The 22,137-nt window shown below is 48.4% G+C and overlaps 1 protein-coding gene across 1 annotated transcript in view; it reads left to right on the top strand.

Moving 5' to 3' along the window:
- The window catches only part of Tenm4 (teneurin transmembrane protein 4), a 664,092-nt gene that overhangs the window by 196,844 nt on the left and 445,111 nt on the right, over positions 1-22,137 (top strand). Inside the window, 1 exon segment of the mRNA XM_057756666.1 lies at positions 18,171-18,269. Within this exon segment, the coding sequence (XP_057612649.1) occupies positions 18,260-18,269 (10 nt within the window). The 5' untranslated portion in view covers positions 18,171-18,259.

Below are 22,137 nucleotides of genomic sequence, written 5' to 3'. Positions count from 1 at the left end.
CTTACACACTTTCCTGTGAAAAGCAATACTTAAAGTTTATGTATTTATTTATTTGTGTGATTATGTTGGGGGCACTTGTGCTGTGGTGCCATTGCAGGCCCAACGATGATTTTGTGGGAGTCAATCCTTTCCTTCTACTATGTAGGTCCTGGAGATCCAACTCAGATCAGTAGACTTGACAGTGAATGTCTCTGCCTACTGAGTCATCTCATTGGCTCATTGTGGCTATTTACTTACTTGTTTATTTTTACTTGTGCACTTTCAAGGATCCTAGCTTGGCCACCACAGGACAGAGAAGGCCCCGGCACAGCACAGAACCCCTCTTATCCTATTTGACATTTCAGTTTTAGAAACCAGAGCACAGAGACTACAGCACTCTGTTTAGATAGGCAATCGCCTCTTCCAGTGGGCTTCTGGGAAGGTCCCTGAGCACAATCTCCACCTATGGTACCAGCATCCATCCTGGACTAGCTGGCGGGCTTCCTGGGAAGCCGCTGTCTGTGGTTTCCCACTGCCCAGCCTGTTTAACACAGAGAGCATATTGAGATGCGTGTGGAGAGAGTTTATGATGTCTACTGCAAGTGTGGACCTAGGATGAGAGTTCAATGGCCAAGTTCTATGGTCAAGTTGCATTCCAGGGCTACCATTCTCTTGAGCAGGGATATGGCGATGGGAAAGTGTGCGGATAGTCGCAGAGGAGTTCCCAGTCTGAGAAAGAGTAAACAGAAACTCCAAAGAGGAGAGAAGAGGGAACAGTCCATTTAAGGGTGACTGGTGTTCCAGAGGCCAGACTCACAAAGGGTAGAGCTGGAGAGGGCATGAAGGGAATAGCTGGGCATCAGCTAGAGGGAAGATGGCATTCAGGACTGAGCAGAGGGCAGGCACCTCCAGGCGGCTGTTGAAAGTTTTACACACACACACACACACACCCTGCGACTTTCTGCTTTCTCGTGAAGCTGCAGCAGCAAGGGGTAGAAGCCATGTCAGGTAAGAGAGGGACGTTGACAATGTCACAGCCCTGCTTCTTTAGAGTGGCATCCAGGGATCTGGAGACCAGAAACCTTAAGCATCATTTCAGGCAAGTTACCCCCCAAAAGAATTGCAGACAATCTCAGAAGAACGGCCCTAGGCTTAGAGCAACAGCAGCCCCCCAACCCCGCATGTTCAATGAAATGTATGGACCTGAAAACAGCAGAGATCAAGGAAGTGATATGAACAGGGAATCAAGTTCAGGTTATAAAAGAAAAGACAAAACATCCTAACCTATTTTGTTCTTTCTGATTTGAGATTTACTTTGGGAGTAGTCAGCAACAGGGTTTCAGTTTGTATCTCAGGCTAACCTGGACCTTACTATCAGTGCAAGATGACCTTGAACTCAAGATCATCTTGCCTCTTCCTCCTAAGTGCTGGGGTTACGTGCATGCGACTCCATGCCTTACTCATAGCTCTAATCTTATCCTGAGTTTAGACAGATCGCTGCAAGCTGAAGGAAAGTGTATGGAACAGTCTGGAAGGAGGGTAATGGATGGATGGAAAAGGTCATTTTTAAAGAGCCACACGCAGGTTATTTAACATGGCAATCTAACATGTATTTGCACATTTGCGCATTTGCATGTTCATTTATGTCCCAATGCTTATGCGTCTGCATAGAGGCCGCCATTAAGTCTGCTTTCCCCACCTCCACTCCCAGCTCTCTGTCCTGTTTGCCCTTCCGTGCTTTTCTGACCTGAGCTCCGCCCAGTCACTCATAGCCATGACCAATGTCACTGATCACTGGTCACTAGTGTTGATACCAGGGTTCCAGGTTTGCCACCCCAAGTCCCTACTGTATGTCGGGTAACATGACCAGAGAGGCCCACAGCAGGGGCTCTGACTGTGCTCAGGTCCTCCTACCTCGTCAGAAACTCTGGCTATGTGTATTTAGCTAGAATGATCATCAGGAACATTTGCTAGAGCTTTCTGTCCCCTCTTGGTGTTGCGATAAGCGCCGTGGCCTCAGTGAGCCCTCTACCAGGTATTTGTGTCTATACACTCTATGTACATGTGAGATACATGGGGATACGTGTGTTCGTGTGTGTGTGCACATGTGTGAGTGTGTAGGCCAGAGATCAATGACGGGTGCCTTCCTCTACTGCTCTCCAGCTTATTTTCCAAGATGTGATTGTGTCTCACGGAGCCTGGAGCTCATTGATTTGACTAGGCCGGCTAGTTCAAAAGCCCAGGAATCAGCCCGTCTCCACCAGCATTCCCTGCAATAGGGTAACGGACATTTGTGCTGTGTCCAGCTCTCACATGGGTGCTGGGGATTGGAAGTCAGGTCCCCTGCTTGTGCAGCAAGCACGTTAGCCAGTCAGCTGTCTCCCCAGCCCCATCTCTAGAAATCTTAACGCTAGAGCAAGTGCGCTATCTCGCCTAGCTAGTCCTCCTGGCCAGCTGCCCAGAATAGATCAGGGAAAGCCAAGCACATGCTCCACCAGCAGGGATGCAGGAAGCAGGCTCGCTGTTTCCTAAGGGAAGCGCCCGCTTTGGGAAATAAGCCGGCCTCCATTCCCACACAGCGATTACGTGCACAATTTCATTTCCAGCAGGTGTCACTTAAGAGGGTGAAACCCATTAAGCGTTCAAATGAGAACACAGAGAGGAGTCTCCCAGAACACCCGGGAAAGGTGGGCTTAGCAACATAGGGAGGGGACATGGACAAGCCTCCCCATGTCCTGTGTGTTTCCTCCCCTCCGTCTGAAAACCGTGCTGTGTGCACAGGTGCCAGGACTGTGGCAAACAGGTACAGGAATAGAACTCAGTTGGGAGAGCAAGTTGCCGCAATGGTCAGACATCGAATGTACACACCCAACGAGGGACTGAGCGTGGATGGCATCCGATGGATGCTTCATTGCAAATCCACGAGATCTTGACTCTCCATCCTCATGCCTCGATTTTAGTTTTCAGGGTACCAATCACACAGGAAATAAGTAATACATACACAATAGACTTTCTAATAGCAATTTTCTCTGTATCGCTTACATGATGAGCTAAATGTTTAGCAGGAAGATCAAAGGAGGGAGAGGTCCCGGCCTATCCTAGCTTGATTAACATTTACCCTGAAAAGTGGTTTGTTGCCCTCGTTACTCTCATTAACAGACGAAGAAGCAGAGGCTCGGAAAAGAGAAGACTCTCTCCCCAGTCTGCAGACCTAGGATTTGAACCCAGGCCTCCCTGACTCCCAAGACGGGGCTCTTTGCACTACACTGAATGGGACCCATTCCATTAGAGAGGTGACCCAGGCCATCACTGGGGGTGTCCAAGGGTCAGGGCCCTTCCTGTCCTACTCACTAGGCATTTTCCCCCATGTGTCTACTCACACAACATACAATTGGCCTCCTGCACAATTTATTTATCGGACAACTAAACTTCTCTCATGGTTTGCACTGATATTCGGTGAGTAACCATTAACCTTACACCTTGTAGATATGGGATCTTCCAGTCTGATATCTTTTTACTTATTTTTTTTCTTTCATGCTATATAGAATTTCAGAGTGCAATTCATTTCCATTCATACTAAGTTGTATCATCAATGCCCTAAATTCTACCCTGAGTGTTGGAGTGAATCTCCATGGGCAACACATACCCCTCCTGTCCCAGCTGGATGGCTGAATTGAACAGACGGGAAAAGGCCACAGCAATGTATCTGGAGGCAAGTCTTTCATTCTTTGGGCCGTCACATGCAGGCTTATGCCTGTGTGTTTCAGGGTCCACCCTCAATTTTGCTCTTAAAGGCCTAGAAACTTGTGTCAAAAATTCTGCTTGAACTTGATGGAGCACCGCCTCTTTCCACTGACTGAGCAAGGTTTCCTCGGCCAATGTCACAGGGTCAGAGAACACGAAACGGGGTACATTGCTGACAAGGAACGAAGAGTCCTTTCCTCTTTGGTTGGACTTCTCTTTGACAAACTGTGCTGTTGTACTTGAATCCCTGGGTCCTCTCAGCAGCACCCCATTCCCTGTATAGTCATGGAGAGTTATCTTACATCAGTATCTGATGTGGAAAATTAGGCTCAAGACCTTGGCTCTGGTCTCTACCGGTCAGGGGTAGGGCAGACCCTGCCTTCTGGTATCAGAACTGCTATTGTTTTAGCCTTGACAAAGTCTCATCTAGTCCTGGAAGGGAGCAGTGTTTGAGTCCTAAGCCCAGCTCTAGACAGAAAAAGATCTCCCCGCCATCGAGAAGTCACTAGTTTTAAATGCCAAACGGTTTTGTGTGGATGCTCCTATGAGGAGGACAAGGTGGTGTCCCAAACAAAAGAACGGTAGTTGGTTGGCATCCAGCGTGCTCTGAAAAATCTGCAAGAAGCAACTTAACTGTCAGCTTTGCAATCAGGTCTTTGGCTAAGCAGGATCTTTCCTTTTCCAGAGTTTCATGAGCCACCTGAGGAAACAGGCAAGCCTGGAGAGCTCTAAGAAAAGCATGGGAAATGCATTAGGAGCTCTTGCGTTCATTCAGCAAGTATGATTTGCTGTCTAATGTCCCAGTAAACACAATAGAGGAAAACCAGGAAGTTTGTGAGCAGGGAGGACAAACAAAAAGACAAAACAAAAAAACAACAACAACAAAAACGTGTTAGTAACCATTGGGGCCAGGCACTGGAGCTTCGGGGCGGAGTCAGGTGGTCAGGGTTAGACTAGCACCTTCCACGCAGCATGGAGAAACTGGGGTAAGTTTTGTTCTCAAGATGAGGGGGTTTGTGCTAGCCTATGACTATGGAGGCGCCATAATGGGGGCGCCAGGCAGTCAGCAGGACAGTATGTCTGGTGAAGGTAAGAGCAAAAGCATAAGTCAGAGATGTGTGAATTTTCCAGCAAGGTTAGAGAAAGAGGTGGAGGAAAATTCAAGGCTCAGTGCTGGAGATGAGGGTTGTAGCCAGACTATGAGTGTTTGGTGGCATCTCCAGGTACAAGGACACCAGGACTGTGTAGCTGCTGCTGTGATAACATGCAGACCATTGCTGTGTGTCCGGGATGTCAGCTAGTGGCCCCAGCAAGGGCTCAGCACCACTTCTAGAGCAGGGAACAGGGAGACATATAAGGGCATATGTCAGAGAGACACTCTTCCTGGCCCTATGGCCTCAATGAACAATCCAAACAGAGTCCAGTAGTGTGTGCAGGAGATACTTTCCTTGCTGCTGTGACAGTGTCTTAGTGGCTGTGATAAAACACCCATGACCAAAGCAACTTGAGGTTCTGTACATCAGTTCTTCATAACGGCTTACCCTCAGAAAGCCACAAGGGCAGGAACTCACACAGGAACCTGGAAACAGGAGCTGATGCAGAGGCCACGGAGGGGTGCTGCTTACTGGCTTGCTCCCCATGCCTCCTCAACCTGCTGTCTTATAGAGCCCAGGACCACCAGCCCAGGCACAGCACTGCACACATGGGCTAGGGTTTCCCCATCGATCACTAATTAAGAAAATACCTTAGAGCCAGATCTTCGAGAGGCATTTTTTCCAAATGAGATTCTCTCCTCTCAGATGACTTTAGCTTGTGTCAAGCTGACATAAAACTAGCCAGCACAGACAGACTGCCTGGGAAGAAGCAAGTTAAGGGAAGAAGGATTTCTATTGGCTGGTGGGAATTTGGACTGTCATGGTAAGGAAGGCATGGTGGAGGGAACAGCATGTTCACCAGACAGTTGGGAAGGAGAATACATGGAAGCTCCATTCATTTCCTTCCTTTTCATTCAGTACCCTAGCTGATGGAATGTTTTTTTTTTTTCATTTAGTGTGAGCCTTTCCATTTCAGCAATTCTGTCTTGAATCTTCTCACAGACATGCCCAGACATTTGTTCTTCAGCGATTCTAGACTCTGCTGAGTTGCTGATCAACATTAACCATTAGAGTGGTGGCACCCTGTAGTGACCTGCCTTCTTGCAAGGATGTCTGAGGGGACGGTCCAACCAAGACGTACTTAAGGACCTGTGACGTCTAAATCCAATTAGGTGCCCTTGCTAGGAACCCTGGCAGAGAAGGAGGCATTAGATATAAACCCCGGAAACCTGAATAAATTATAGGTGTTGGTTAAAGTAATTTCCTAATATTGGTTCATCATCTGCAACAAAAGAAGCGTAGTAAAGAAAGCTTAGTGTGAGGAAGACTCCCTGCAGGGTAGTAGTTTTGAAATATGTAACTTCAGAAATTCTTATTTTAATCATGGAAGATGTATATGATAAAAAGTAGAAAGGTAAAGGGGAGAATTATTTGTAAAACACACCCTCCCTCCTGGATTTTCTGGTTTTTCCTATCTTTGGGTAGCACTCTTTCTCGCCCATCTAGGTTTCTCCCCAGGCAATGTTTTCAGTTTCACTAGGCCCACCTGGGTGGTCCTTGGATGGCTGAGCAGGTAGGTAAGGATGCTGAGCTTGAGAGGAAGTCTGTGTTGATGTATCGGCCTCGGTTTCCTCCCTGGGGCCAATTTCCAGGGGAAAATGAATGTACAGCGGTTCATTAACAGCCCTCATGTCCCACACCTGGTGGTCTTTGTGCTTCCTCTGGAGGACGTTGGCCCCAGACACTTGGGTCAGTCAATAAAAGGCCACCTGTGACAAAGGCTTGAGCAGAGGTAGAAAGCGAATGTGTCCCAAGATCCCAGAACCCCTGCTCTCACTGTGAGAAGCTGACCTCGGCTGTGAACCTGCCGCCCATGCGTCGTGTTCCCGTGGAGAGCCTGCTGGGCTCCGAGCCTTGTTTCTGCTCTTTTTGTTGTTGTTGTTCTTTGGTTTCTTCGGTTCCAGCTGGTGTCTCTCTGTTTATACATACTTTAAAAAAATGTTCAAATGCCTCTTTACTAGCAAAGGCTGCACTGTCTGTCCCTCAATGGCCAGTCCATCATAACTACAACAGAGAGACTGCCTCTTACCTCTCACATACAATTCAGCGAAGAGTTGACTGCCTCGGGTGGAGGAAAGTTTCCTGTTATATTCCCATCCCCATCCATTCCCTCTCTAAAAAAAAAAAAAAAAAAAAAAAAAAAAAAAAAAAAAAAATGTGCTCTCAACCCTTCTGAGTTTGGAAGGATTGAGGCTAACTTTATACAGTCCTGTATATCCACCCAGCCAAGAGTCCCAAAGCTACATAGTAAAATGTCTCTCCAACTCTGTTGAGTGCTGTCTTTTTTGTCCATCTTTGCTTTCATTTAACTTCTGGCTTCCCTGACCTGAATCAGGGCACCCCGATCTCTCCCAAGAGTTTGTGCGTCATAGTGGAACTTACTGGCATTCGGGGGATCGATTGACAGTTGCCTTTCCCAGCGTTCATCTGCCAGGAAGAGAGTCACATTCAACTCCCTCACACACGCAAAGATTTGACTACAGTCATTACCTTCCTTTCTGCAGCTCCTCCTTCTCAGCCTCATGTATGCCTCACGTGGTGCTCATTTCCTCAGGGGCTTGACTTCTGGCCAGTCCCATAATGAGCTCCCTACCTCAGCCCACACACTGACCTTCCCTGTGTGTTCCCTTGGTGCATTCTCACCCTGAGACTTCCCCAGCAGAGTTTCTCAGTTCCTTTGTCAGCTCCCGTCCAGGCAGGAAAACAGAAATCATTCCAGGTGTTTCAGTAGAGGGAATACAGGATTGGCTGCAGAGTTGAGGAAATAGCCAAGAAACCGTCCAGAGATCAGCGGCAGCAGGCAGTCCCTTTGCCTTCTAGGCTGGAAGGACAATGAGATGGTGACGTTTCTAGATCCCAGAAGCTGGGATAATCAGAAGGAGCTAGAACCACTTTGTAGAGTACTTCTCAGAACCCGAAACAACAGAGGGTATGCGGTCCCTGCTGGACATACTGTCTAAGACAGAGCAGGAGAAGGATGGAGAACCTGACTGCTCAGTGTCTTTCCTTAGCCAAACCTGTCCAGAATCCAGTAAGCAAGGGAGACTGAGAAAACTGGTTCCCCATAGAGCAGAGCAGAGAATATCAGTATGGCGGTGTGTGTGTGTGTGTGTGTGTGTGTGTGTGTGTGTGTGTGTATCAGCAGCCAATCGCCAAGTAGTCTCAGTGTCTGCTCAGACTTCTCAGATGTGCCAATCAGCTTTGCCCAGGGCTTAGCTGGGCCCCTGCATTCCTGAACCCTGCTCTTTTCTAACTTCTCTGATCATGACAGCTGACCTCTTGGTAAAGGCGTCTTGTTCCCATGCAATCTCCTGAATAGAGAAACTGAGGACCAGGCTTCCGTGTACCCTGGGGAGGGTACAGTGTACTCTGTAGCCAACAGCCGTGGTCCTTGTGTGCAGCTGCCGTCCCGACTCCTTTAGAGAAGACCATGTCTCTTTTCTTTCATGGAATCTTCAAGGTAGAATGGCTCTATTCATCCTCACCACCGTGACAGCCTTCGAGGTGAAGCTAGACCTTGGCCATTTATCTTCTGAGGTATAAGATCAGACCCATCACTCAGACCCCCCTTATCCAGGCACACTCTGCAGACAAGAGCTCTGTTCAGGAACTATTAGGGAAAGTCAGTGAGTCTACACCAGGGGCTTCAGTTCTTGTCCAAGAAGGGTAATCAGTTCCAGCCTTTCAGCTTTGTGAGCACATTTTCCTCCTCTGCACTCTGAGAGCCCTTACTGCTAGCACAAGAGCTCTGGACAGACGTGGATGTGGAAGGAGAAAATAGAAAAGAAAAGAAAAAGAAAGCCACCCAAAGACAGAACAGAAGAAACGAAGGTCCTTCAGTCGGCGCAGCCAAGAAAACAACATGAGACATGAGAAAAGCCTTATGACTTCTTCTGTTTTGCTTTGGAGCGTTGCAAGAACCCAGGCACACAATTGTGTTTGGATCGAGAAGAAAGGCATAACTTCGCTGAAGAAAATCCTTTCCAATTTTATTCCGGCTGTTAGTTGGATAAAGGAAGCCGGGAGAGGATTAGGTCGTGCAAGGCAGCCACAGCGACCAGGCAGGACGGAGCTGTCTCTGGCTGGCACGTGTTAAGTCAGCATTTCCAGTGGTGGGTTCCCATGACCCTCTTGCCCCAGCCTGATAGATTCAGCAGCAAGTGGAATCATTTGTGTCTCTTCTCGTCTTAACTCTAATGGCAATGGTAATTATTAAATATTAATAGCAGTACTAGCTAAAGAACACTATTAATTTGAGATATGAGGTGACAGAAGCCCACCCACACCGCCCAGTCCATTGTACTTACAACAAAGTGACTTCCTACTGGCTTCTAAAACCCCAGAAGGAGTTGGCTGAGCAGCAGGAGAAAGGACAGAGATGCAGTGGGGTGAGGGTGGAGTTGTTTCTCTAAATTTTTATTAATTAAAAAACTTTATTGACTTTTACATTCCAATCGCAGTTCCCCCTCTCTCCTCTCCTCCTGTTTCCTCCTCCCTACCTCTCTCTCTCCCCTCTGCCCACCCCAACCACTCCTCCTCTGTCTCCATTCAGAAAGGTGCAGGCCTCCCACGGGCTTCAACAAAGCTTGGCAGGTCAAGTTGAGGCAGGACCAAGCTCCTCCCCCTGCATCAAGGCTGCCTGAGGCTACACAGCCTGGGGAATAGGTTCCAAAAGCCAGCTCAAGCTCTAGGGCGGGTTCTGATCCCTGCTAGACCGAGCTACACAACTGCCACACACATGCGGAGGGCTTAGGTCAGTCCCGTGGAAGTTCCCCAACTGATGGTCCAGAGTCCATGTGCTCCCACAAGCTCAGGTCAACTGTCTCTGTGGGTTCCCATCATGACACCCCCAACTGTGTAATCCCTTCTCCCTTTCTTCAGGAGGACTCTTGGAGCTCGGCAGGGTGCTTGGCTGTGGATCTCTGCCTCTGTTTCCATCAGTTACTGGATGGAGGCTCTCTGGTGACAATTAGGGTAGTCCACCAATCTGATTACAAGGGAAGGCCAGTTCAGGCACCCTCTCCTCTATTACTAGGAGTCTTAGCTGGGGTTATTCTTGTGGATTCCTGGGAGTTTTCCAGGCACCTGGTTTCTCTGTAACCCCCAAATGGCCCTCTCTAGCGAGAATCCTCTCCCATTACTCCCCCCTCCGTCCCAACCCACCCTGCCCAGCCGGATCCCTCGTGTTCTCCACACACCCCAGCCCCAGTTTACCCAGGAGCTCTCTTCTGTTTTCCTTACGATGACATTTTAACCCTGTGAGATCTGTCCTGTGTTGTGGGTGGCTCTGATCTGGTTCTGTTATCTGCGTGCTTCCTTTGCGCCTGCAGACTTCCGTTATTACCATGATGAGATACTCGATGAAAAGAACCGAGGAGAGAAGGGTTCAGCTGACTAACAGTTGAGCATATAACCAGTGGCTCTCAGCCTTCCTAATGCCACGACCCTTTATTTTTTATTTATTTATTTATTTTTTCGAGACAGGGTTTCTCTTTGGCTTTGGAGCCTGTCCTGGAACTACTCTGTAGACCAGGCTGGTCTCGAACTCACAGAGATCCGCCTGCCTCTGCCTCCCGAGTGCTGGGATTAAAGGCGTGCGCCACCATCGCCCAGCTGCCATGACCCTTTAATACAGTTTTTCATTTAATACCACCTCATGTCGTGGTGAGCCCCAACCATAAAATTATTTCATTGTTATTTCATAACTATAATTCTGTGATTATTATGAATCATAACGTAAATATCTGATATGCAGGATATCTGATATGTGACCCCTGTGAACGGGTCGTTTGACCCCCACAAAAGGGTCACTACCCACAGGTTAAGAACCTCTGATATATTCCATTGTGTCTACCGCCCAGAAGCTGAGCGAGATAAAAACTGGTACTCAGTTTACCTCCTGAGGTTTAAGCCCTTGGGATGCTGCTGCCCACATTTCCAATGGGTTTTTCTCCTCAATTTACCCAATCCAAAAACTCCCTCACAGACATGCCCGGAGGTCTCCATGGTGATTCCAAATTCTGCCAAGGTGACATAAGATTAAAAGTTTCTAAGGGCTGTTGTATAGAAACCATAGACAGAGATGGGAGAAGCAGCAGAAATGCATTTATTCTCAGTCCTGAAGGTAGAAAGCCCCAGGTCAAAGTGACGGCAGGGCTAGGCTTCCCTGAAGGTGCTGGAGCAGAGAAGGACCTGTTCCAAGCTTATTTACTGACTTCTGGAAATCTCTCGCCTGTGATGGCCTAAGTCTCAGCGTCATAGGCTGTTATCCTGTGTGCACATCTGCCTCTGTGCCAACATCACCCCTTTTCTAGGGACCCCAGTTTACCAGAATGATGTAGTTTTGTCTTGATAAGCAATAGAAGGACCTGTCTCCTACTGAGGGTTTGGACTCAAGCATTATCTGCTGTGGAGGACACATAGTTGACCTTCTCCCTATCGGGTCCCTGCAAAGCACCTTTTCTTAATCATTTCAGACACACACACACACACACACACACACACACACGGAGGTCAGATTTGAGCAACAAACCGATGGAAGTCTCCCAGTTCATACGATGCCAGAGCTGATGCGAACCATTCCTGTGTGAGCATGGGAACTCCCAGAGAGAATACTGAATAGGACAACCTGACTCCTAACCCCAGACAAGCAAACGGCAATCAGGTCTAACCTTACTTCCACACCAGCAGAGCTGGCACACACATCCTCTCTACAACATAGCTGGGGGTGGCTGGGTTTGCCCACAGAGGCCCTACATAAAAGCCCCCTTCACTGCCTCACAAATGAGGACATCCAGCTAAAAATTTATAGGGCTGAGAACTACATACATATTTAGGAAAATATATATGCACCTACAGTGTGTTGTGTATGTAACAACACTTAAATAAAAAAGAAGCCTTTATTTTCTCCTGTATGCATTATAAGGGTATAGTTGCTTACCCTAAAACATGCCATCATGCCAATGGACTCCCGAGCTGCTCTTCAAGGCCGGCTGCAAAGAGGAAGTCAGGTGGGAGAAAAGGTGAGCACAGGGCTCTCACCTGGATCCCAAGCAGAACAACCCAGATTTGCCCCAGCTCCTGCCTTGCGCTTTGGAGAAGGTGCCTTTCTGGGTTTGAGGCGGTCTCTATTGTTGAGTTTGTATATGGCTGTGTGTGTCTACTCTCTGATCTGAGGACGGAACCACCAGCAATTGCAGTCACCATAATAAAAATGATAGCATCAGCTTCGCTCGGTCTAGGGAGACAAGCTTCAAAGGTCGGAACTGCAAGTGAACTCAGGCATGCGGTATGTCTTCTCCTGTTGACTTGCAATTTTAATGGTTTTGTTTTTCTCCAGAGACAGAGGAAGGAAAGGGAGTTAACCTTTACTGAGCGTTCATTCTGATGCCGCACTGGGCTGGGCTGCACCCACATGCTCAGATGAGCGTTTGGATCTAGTCCGCATGCTCCATGCTTCCCCTGTTAGGCCTTGTTGGCTCGCCTATCTCTCAATCTGGTCTGCTTCTGGGCAGAGAGCTGGGAAAATTGGCAATATTAAGATGTTATCAAGTAGGTTGGCACTCGTAATTGGTTTGGATTAGAAACCAGAGCTCTCAGCAAAGCAACAAGGTGAAATATTCTGAGCTAATGATTTATACGATAACAAGATGGTTTTCTGGGGGATTGAGTGTGTTCTGGAAGGTGAAAGACCCTCTTCAAAATAGGCTCGTGAGTGGAAATCTCACATGAGCTGAAGATTTTGAGACTTGGTTGGCTCTCAGAAATAAGGCAGCTGATGTGGAAAGAGGAGGCACGAATGGGCTAGGGATCCAGAAATGGTGCCCATTGCCAAGGAGCTACAGGAAAGAAAGATGCAAAGTCAAATGGCTGCAGGAGTCTAGTCATGAAGATGATATCAAGAGTATGAACATATTGATGTGGTCTCAGAAGATCTTTGCTCCCCACATTCATTTCTACAGCTGAGGAGAAGCTCAATTAGCCTGAGGTCATGGCCATGATGATCAAACACCCAACAGAAGCAACTCCAGGAAGGAAGGGCTTGTTTTGGCGTACATTCTGAGGGTACAGTCCATCCTGGAGGCAGGAGCTTGAAGTAGCCCGTCTCATTGTATTGACTGCCAGAAAGCGGAGAGGTGAAGGCTGGTGCTCAACTTGTTTTCTCCCTTGTATTTAGTCTGGGACCCCAGTCCATGGGATGCACTGCCCACAATTAAGGTGGGTTTAGTCTTGGACCCCAGCCCATGGCATAGCACTGCCTACAACTAGGGTGGGTTTAGTCAGGGACCCCAGCCCATGGCATGGCACTGCCTACAACTAGGGTGGGTTTAGTCTGGGACCCCAGCCCATGGCATGGCACTGCCCACAATTAAGATGGGTTTTCCCACGTGAATTAATTCAGTATAGAAGCTCCCTATATGCTTAAGGAATTGTCTCCTAGGTCATTCTAGATCCTGTCCAACTGATAATTAACATCCCCCACTCTGGCTTCTTCCCTGAGGAGCTAGCAATGCTCGGAGCATTGTGTTTTAAAAGACAAGAAGCACACACTGGTGCCCAAGGAAGGAGGATTGTCATGGGCTCGAGGCCAGTCTTTCTGGCCTTGATAGACTTTCGTTAAGAACAAAATAAAGAAATAAACAGAAGGAATGATTTCACCACATGTTACCATAGGTGTGCTAAGGGCCTGGTAGTTATTCTGTGCTGTTCATTGTTTTCATCTCCTTTAATGAGAAACCATAAGAAGGCAGGAGATTGCCCCCCCCCCCAAGCCAGGGAGCTAGTGATGCTCCAGGTGGGCTCAGAGGTGAGCTGCCTGGAAGACTCTTCATGCACTTGGAGCATCTGCTAAACTCATTGTCCCTCTGATAGAAATACCCAAGAAGGACAGTGAAGGAAGAACAGACTCACTCTGTCTCATAGTTTCGAAGTTTCAGACCAACAACAGGGAGATCCATTGCTTTGGGCTAAAATAGTGAGCTCCTCTATGGGCAAAGACACCCTGGCACCCTCACTTATTCTGACGCACACCCAGGTCTCTGTGCGCACAACAAACAGTACGTGGAGCCTGCTGCTCTGGTGATCTCAGCTTTGGGTGAGAAACGCAGGACGAGAGTGAGCACTGCTTGGCTGAGAGGAGGGTGGGTTCCCTCCCTCCCACTTTGTGAAGAATGGCGCAAAGGGACCAAGGAGCATTTCACTTCCTCGGTCTGTGGTCCTTTAGGGGAGACAATAACTAACAGAAGCCATGGACTCTCTGTCAGGATGGCCCAGGAGGTGATGAAGCCATAAACATCCTGGGGGTATACAAGGTGTGATGCACAAGCAGAAGCAGGTGTATTACTAGGTAGATACGCTCTGTACAGAATCCCACGTGCTTCTAAGCACACTTGCAAGGGAATAGACAGGGTTATGAGTGAACGTGTCTCCACTGGTTCCTGGCTGAGGATTAGGGGCAAGCAGTCTAGGGCCCACATGGCTTCCCTTCCTTGTCAGCAAGTCAGAAAGGATAATGCTTGCCTCCTGCAATTATTTATAAGGATCAAGGAGATCAAAATACCTACAGCCAGCCAAGTGCCTAGCCTATAGCCAGGAGCTTCCTGCCCTGGTTGCCTCCTCTTCAGACTCTTCACCTGTCTAGAGAAGATCTCCAGTAAAACCACACCTCTTCTTAAAAGCTCTCCTTGCCTTCCTTTTGCTAAGCAACACTTGCAATCTGACTTGGCCTTCAGGACCCTGCACGCTGACACTCTTGTGTCCTGGCTTGTAATGTGCTATCCTGTACATAGCCACCCTGTGAGATAAGTTCATGTGTTTGCCATTTTTTCTCCTCCTGTACTTTTGCTTTGTTACTCAGAGAAGCCCTCCCAATCCCTACCCTGTATCCCTGGGGCAAGACTGAACTTCCTCAGTGTGAGCTCTGCTAAACCCTTCTTGGTTTGTCAGCCGAGAAGACCCCTCCATCTTGCCTTTGCCTAGGGTTTATCCGTACCTCCTAGGAAACTGCAGGGACATCCTAGATTTTGTGGCCAAACCTTATTTTCTTTGCCCGTAAAGTGCCTATAAAGTCAGGATTTTGTCCTCACTGTATCCACCCAGCATCAGACTCATCATATGAATAAGTGAAGGATGAATGAATGAATGAATGAATGAAGGCATCCTTTCCATACTAGTTTTCTCTTCAATGGAATGTTAGAACTGTTTCAGCCACCCGTATGTGCTGGTTGCTTTTGTCAACTGGGTACAAGCCTGCCATATCTGGGAAGAGAGAATCTTACTGAGAAAATGTGTCCCTAAGACTGGCCTCAAGGCAAGTCTGTGGGGTAGAATTTTGATTATTGATTGATGTGAGAGGGTGCAGATCAGCAGATCACCATGGGCAGTTCCACCTATGGGAAGGTGATCCTGAGTTTTTTGTTTTTTGTTTGTTCATTTGTTTGTTTGGTTTTTTTTGTATACAAGAAGAGCAGGTCATGAGGAGTAATCCAGTAACCAGACCTCCTTAGCTCCTTAGTCTCTGCCTCAGTTCCTGCCTCCAGGTTGCCTTCCTGCTCTGGTTCCCTTCATGACAGACAAGAACCTGTAAATGGAAACAAACCCTCTCCTCCCCTAGTTGCTTTTGGTCATGGCACTTATCACAGCCATAGAAAGCAAACAAGGACACGGTGGATGTTTTGGTTTTATGTGCGGTCATTGTGATGACTTCCTGAAGGTTGTGTGAAAGGGGAGGAATGTGGGGCTGAGAACTGGAAAGGAAGTGGCAGATGAGATGATTCATCCCGAGGCCTCAGCCATGACAGAGGCAGGAAAGGGGCAGACGTGGCATCTTCTTCCAGGTGAGCAGCCCAGGTGCACAGCTCTCACCTGGAGCTTGTGTGGGTTACGGGGGGATCTTAAAATCCAGACAAGTGTCCAGTCACGTATTGTCCACCGAGATCCGTGAATGTGCCTAGGACCCCACAGGATCGTTGGGCACAAGCCCAGCAGATGTAGATCTTAAAAGCTACAGATCTTCTGGGATAGGTCCAGACACAGACACCGGGCAAGCTTTACCTCACCCATGAGTGGAGCAGAACAAGGCATGCTCCTGCTCTCTTTGAAGCCTCAGGGGATGACATTCTTATGAATAAGGCCGTGTAAATAGGAATTAAATCTTTGCAGGCTGGTTAGAGTCATGCAGGAAGAGGGAACCACAGTTGAGGACCTACTGCCATCAGATCAGCTTAGGAGCATGTCTGTGGAGCGATGTCTGTATGAGCGATTGATGTAGGGGTGTCTGTCCCGCTGTGAGCAGTGATGTCCCTGGGCTGGATCAGAAAGCAGGCTGAGCAAGCCATGATGGCTTCTGCTTCAGTTCCTGCTTCCAGGTTCCTGGCCTGAGTTCATGCCTTGACTTCCCTCAGTGTCAGACTGTAAGCCCTAGGATGGAATAAATCTTTTCTTCCCCACGTTGCTTTTGGTCATTGTGGTTGTCACAGCAATAGAAAGCAATGACAAATCCCAGAGTCAATTGAGGGGCATAGAATGAGAGTCATACCCTGACTTAGTATATTAGCTTTTATCCTCATTGGTATATATATGTGTGTGTATGTGTATGTGTGTGTGTGTGTGTGTGTGTGTGTGTGTGTGTGTTTGTATGATGGTGTTCATATGTGTGCAGGTGGTCAGCCTTGGGTGTTGCTTCTCAACTGCTTTCCATATATTTGAGTCAGGGTCTCTGTCTCTCTCTCTCTCTCTCTCTCTCTCTCTCTCTCTCTCTCTCTCTCTCTCTCTCTCTCTCTCCTAGTTAGCTAGGCTAGTTACCAGTCTGTTTCCTGGGATTTCCCTGCCTGCCTCCCTTCCCACAGCTGCTAAGATTACAGATGCATGATACCAGGCCTGGTTTTGTGTATAGATTCTGCAGATCCAAACTTAGGTCTTGGGCTGGGCCATCTCCCCAGCCTTGTATTTTGGCTTAGAAGAACTTTTTCAGTTTTTCTCCGGACTCTTTAGTTCATGAGGTCGGTAGAGCTTGAACCTGGGGAGTAGGTGGGAGGCCCTGCATTTGGGCAGAGTTGGAAATTCTCCTGGCTGCTAGCTAGTCTCCTTTTGGAATAATTAGAATTCACAGGAAAGAAATATCGGAGACACGGGGAGAGTTGGCAAATTTTCACACTTACAAGATTTTTGTTTTTAATGGGAACTACCAGTAATTCCTCACCTTATAAGAGACAATAATGACTTCTTAGCAGGGTTCCTAAGTATATTTGGCAAATATGTATTCAGGGAACTTCTCAAATAATGGCTTGAGAACAAAACTCAGATACGTTAAGTGCCTTTGCCTGCAGGATCTTTATGCAGAGAACATCTGGAGGGGTCTGTTATGTTGCACGGACCTGCAACTTTTGAGAATCTGTGTTCAGATTCCAGTTCCTTTTGTTGCGATCACCAAAGGCAAATGATGTAAAGCCCCTTCCTACCTTTCTTTTAAATGGGATGGAAGTTCTTACATTCATATGACATTTATTGGGTAAGGACACTAGTGGTACTGTTTAAGCAGATTCATAGCTGTTGAATTCTAGGCCAAAAAAGAAGTTCCCATGTTGCCCAGTTCAGAGCTTTCTGCTTTCCAATGAAGAAACTGAGGCTGAGAAAGAAACATGATTTGACAGAGGTTGTCATAGCAAGAGGGCCAGTGCAGAGTTCTCTCATGGGACAGCCCCTGCCCAAGTAACTCTGAGACTCTATCTGGTTCATCCCAGCCAAGAAGATCCACTTCCTAAGCCAGATGCCAAGGTCCTGAGAGCCAAGGTGCTTCCCTTATTTTCCTGGCCATGCTACTGTTGGGACTGCCCCAAGGCTGCAGCCCCATGCTGTGTGACTTCTGCCCCATCACAGACAGGATCAATCATCTCTGTCTACGAGGCAGTTCCTGTTGCTCTTGGGCTTCAAGCCCTACACTGGCACCTGGGTTGCAGAGACTTGCTATTTAGCCCCTGTTCTGATGGGTTGAGTGTGGAGGAAGACATCCATGCAGGAAATGACTGGAAGACAATGTTAGCACACTCACAGAAAGAGAAGTGCAGTACAGGGGATGGCTCTCCTGAGCGCCATGGCAAGGCTATGAAGATGGCGTCTTCATTCAAGGTCCTGGGTTTGGAGCTCTGCTTGCTTTGCTTCATGGCCATGGGACCAGGACAAACACCATGTTTCCAGCTGACACAATATTTGTGAAGGGTGCTGGGGAGGGGACTGTGAGAAAGCTGGGGACCAGTCGTGCTGTCCCCTAATCCACTCTCTTCTCTTCCTCAACAGAAAGCACATTGCCCTGTCCTCCGGGATCCGATGGCCTTGGAGAGGGGGCTGCAGGGCCTGCGGACACCAACTCTTCCCAAAGTGCTGACATGGAGCCAGGTCAGTCCCTGTCATCTCTGATTTTCTGTCATCAGATGAGGTTTAGTGAGAAATGCATTTTAGAATCGGGAAATGCACTTACTTTTCAGGCTGTATAGGAAGTGCAGTGAATTTAAGAAGAGGACAAGAGGCAGAGGCTGCTGGGAGTTGTAGTGCCTGTCTTAATAAGTGGACAAGAGCAAAGACTGCTGGGAAGTGTAGTTCCTGGTGTATTTGCCCAGTGAGGAGGTGGTAGACTACTGCTAGACTGGGCTTCAGGGAACCTTCATATTTCACACTGCAAGCCCTACAGCGTGGTGAAAAGGGCCGTGTATGTGGGGTTGGGCATCCAACAGGAACGTGATGGTGCTGCTGGCAGCGAGTAGGTACCGGTCAGGCCGGCCCAGAACAACTAAAGCTACGGTGAACTGGAATTTATTCTCGCGTCCAGAAGACTAGGGTTCAAGTTCTGGAGCTAGGTGAACACAGAGGTGTGGTTGAGCAAGAGAGGAGAACAGTGAGGGGGATCGATCTGTCAGGAGGGGTCCAAGAGGCTTTTTGGAAGGTTTTCTTCATGTTGCCATGCAGCACAGCCACACACAATGGGTAGAAAATGCCGCGCCACGATGATAAAGTCAGGCTGGATGGGGAAAGCTGCGTGATGGCAGGTGGCGAGCTGGAGGAGTGTGGCCCACAGTTGGGCAGCTTCGTACACGGAAACGGAGCCCAGTGAAGAAGGCTGCAGAAGTGGAAATGGGGGCAGGGGAATAAGCTCTTCACTGGAGATATATTACATACCCACTTATACTAAGTTTGGATTCTTAGTCTCTGAGCAGTCCCATAAGGCAACATATGGGCTCTATTGGATGCCATAATGAATCCGCTCCAGAATCCCAGTGGATAAACAGACTGAGTTCTTACTCACAATAAAGGCCAATGCCGTCTGTAGACAGCCCTGGAACACACAGCTCCCTTGGGCCCTGCTCTAGTGCACACAGTTGGAAGATGTTGGCTGTACTTTGGATCAGAAGTGACATACCCAGCTTACTGGGTATCTCAGACTCTGCTTGACATCCAAGGTCCTGGGGTCAGTGGGAAGAAGATGAATGAGCGAGCCGTAACCACCACCCCTAGATTAGAAAGTTATTTCCATCTCACGGTCCAGCAATCGGGAGACTTGGAGGCAGTCGCCATATTGTCCACAGACTCCCGAATACAGAATGCTGTGGTTTGGGTGTTGCATAACCTCTGTTTGAAACATCCATCTGGCTAATCAACAAAGACATATGGAACAGTTGTCATGGTCCCGGGAATGACAAAACCAGAGGTGGCTAGAGCATATATAACTGCACAGGACAGCAAATGTTCTGCCTTGGACAGATGGCTCTCCAAGAGTCTCCGAAAGCTTTAGCTTTTGTCTGTAAGGACAAAATGAGATCCCACATGCAGAGGCTCAATTCACACATTCCACTTAACTCGCATTGCCCCATGAGTCAGTTTTCACGGCCCCACATTTAAGATAAGAAAACCGAGAGCAGCTGAGCCAGGTCAGAGGAGAACGCACGTGTTCATCAGCCCCATCTGAAGCTTCTGGACAATAATGACCCATTCCAGTAGAACAGTAATGGAATCTCCCCCATCCCGCTAAACCCTAGAAATGCGGTCCCTGGTCTCCCTAGATGTCTTCCGCAGTGAGGGCTTTTCCTTCCCTGCTTCCTCAACATGCGCAATATGGCGTGCTGCACTTTGGAGGCACCACCTTCATCCCTGGCAGAGGGAGACTGAATTGCTCATTCCAATTATGTTGCCACCCACAGAGCTGCGCCTGGAACAAGGCTTGTTGAGGTCATCTGTACCAAGGGAGGGAAGAAAGGCATGGTGCAAAATTATTTCATTGAAACGTCTGAGTCTGGCAGGGTGAGGCCACACATAGAGCTTGACATCAGCAAGTCCTTGACGCAGGAACACTCCCCCTTGTCCCTCCAGCTCTGTCGCCCGTCATCCCATCCCTGCACTCAGTGCTGTGTTTACACTGAGAGATCTCTGTACTTTTCTCGTCCCTGTGACCTCCTCTGTCTGTGCACTGGCCCCAATACTCTCAGCCCTGGATTCCGGCCGTAACCTGCTCGCCAGACTGGTGGCCTTCTTTGTCTAGCCCAAAGACATCTGTCACTGCACCTCTCAGATCATATCACTCGCCTGCCAAGCCCTCCCATGGCTGTCTACCTCACACTGACTAAATAAATAAATAAATAAATAAATAAATAAATAAATAATAAAATAAAAATCTATAAAGGCCCTCCTGCCACCTACCAGTCTTGCTGTCTAGCCCCTGGGTTCCCTTTCCACCCAGGACTCTAAGCTGTGACTAAGTCAATCACCTCTTCCAGGTTCACAGAACCCTAGAAATGCCCCTGCTTTGGAGCGTTGAGCATGGGCCTTCCCCCAGCCTTTGAGAAGAACTCTTCTTGCCTAGGGAACAGCAGCAAACAGAAGTAAAAGTCATTGTCCTTGTGAGCTGTCCCATGCAGCATGAGATGCCCTTCATGGAAGCATGTCAACTGTCCCAGTGGCTGCAGAAGCCAGAGGCTTGTCACTGAATGTGGGAGGGGCATAGCCTTCCTCATCCAACCACACTATGAGAAAGACCATTCCTCCCAGCCCAGGTCTTTCCGGGAACATTTATGTCCAGCTGGTGTGTTAGCTAGTGCAAGATTGTTCATTCATCCCCAGACATCTCTTGTTAGTATCTAATGTCCAGGGGAGCAGGTACCACCTTCTTTATAGTTCCCTGCATTGTTCCCATGCCTGGACTGATGCCTGGCACATGGCAGATAGTAAAGACAGAGTGAATGAATGAATGAATGAATGAATGAATGAATGAATGAGCAAGTAGCTGATCAACCATCTCTGCTGTTGCTCACTTCCCTACCAGTCCCAACAGGACTTGACCGATGCTGAGCCCCCAACTCTTCTTCCCTTCACAGTTCTCTCTGCTCACCCAGGAGGCTGAAGTCCCTGGGGCACATCACCCAAGTACTGTTCCCTCCAGCGTCCAGAGCTCCAGGGGTTTCAAAGGCAGGAAACAGATCCCGGTCTTTGAGACTTCCGCATCAGGAGGACCTCAATGGGGGGAACAGAACTTTCTCTGCAGCTTTAACCCCAGGTCCCTTGGCTCCTCCTCCTTTTCATGTCCTCTTTGCCTGAAGTCAGGCATCAGGAAGACCTGGTTTTCAGCCAGGCCCCCTCCTGCCTACCACCTGCCTCAGAGATCAGGGAGAGGCAGCAAATGAAATTCAGAGCGAAACTATTTCTGGAGGTGCTGCCAACGCCACGGAGGAGGGACACAGAACTTCAGAGGATCTCTCTGGGAGGGCAGGGGAGCCGAGGATGGAAACAGCCATCGTGGACAGCGCATGCAAGGGTGCCCCGGGTCAACCTTTTGATCCCTAGGGGTGTCACTTTGCCATGTGTAAATTAGAGACCTTTTCATTGATGGACTGTCTCATTGTCTCATACATGCTTTTTCAGTCAAGTGACAGACCAAGAATTTGAGTAGGTTCACAGTTAATTAATCAAGTAGCCAAGACCAGAAGCATCTAATACTTCCAGTCAAGGTAGAGTTAGGTGGACAATGGGACAAGAAAGGAGTGTGCAGGAAATGGGCTGCGGGCTGGTGTCTTGAGTACGGCCATGATTGTGTGATAAGTGAATGAGGCCTTGAACCTCATGAGCTTCAGGAGTGGGATGCTCAAGCCAGAGAGTAGTGATGGTGGCTGGTGTTTAGGGGCTCATTCGTTCAGTTATTGGCACTTAGGACTTCACACCAGGGGTCCCACGGGCTACATCTCCCTGGTTCATCTCATTAAACTCCCCTCACGTCTTAAAG

The sequence above is a fragment of the Chionomys nivalis genome, chromosome 23, assembly GCF_950005125.1.
Source record: "Chionomys nivalis chromosome 23, mChiNiv1.1, whole genome shotgun sequence".
In the NCBI taxonomy this organism is placed as follows: domain Eukaryota; kingdom Metazoa; phylum Chordata; class Mammalia; order Rodentia; family Cricetidae; genus Chionomys; species Chionomys nivalis.
This window is presented reverse-complemented; position numbering and strand designations above follow the sequence as displayed.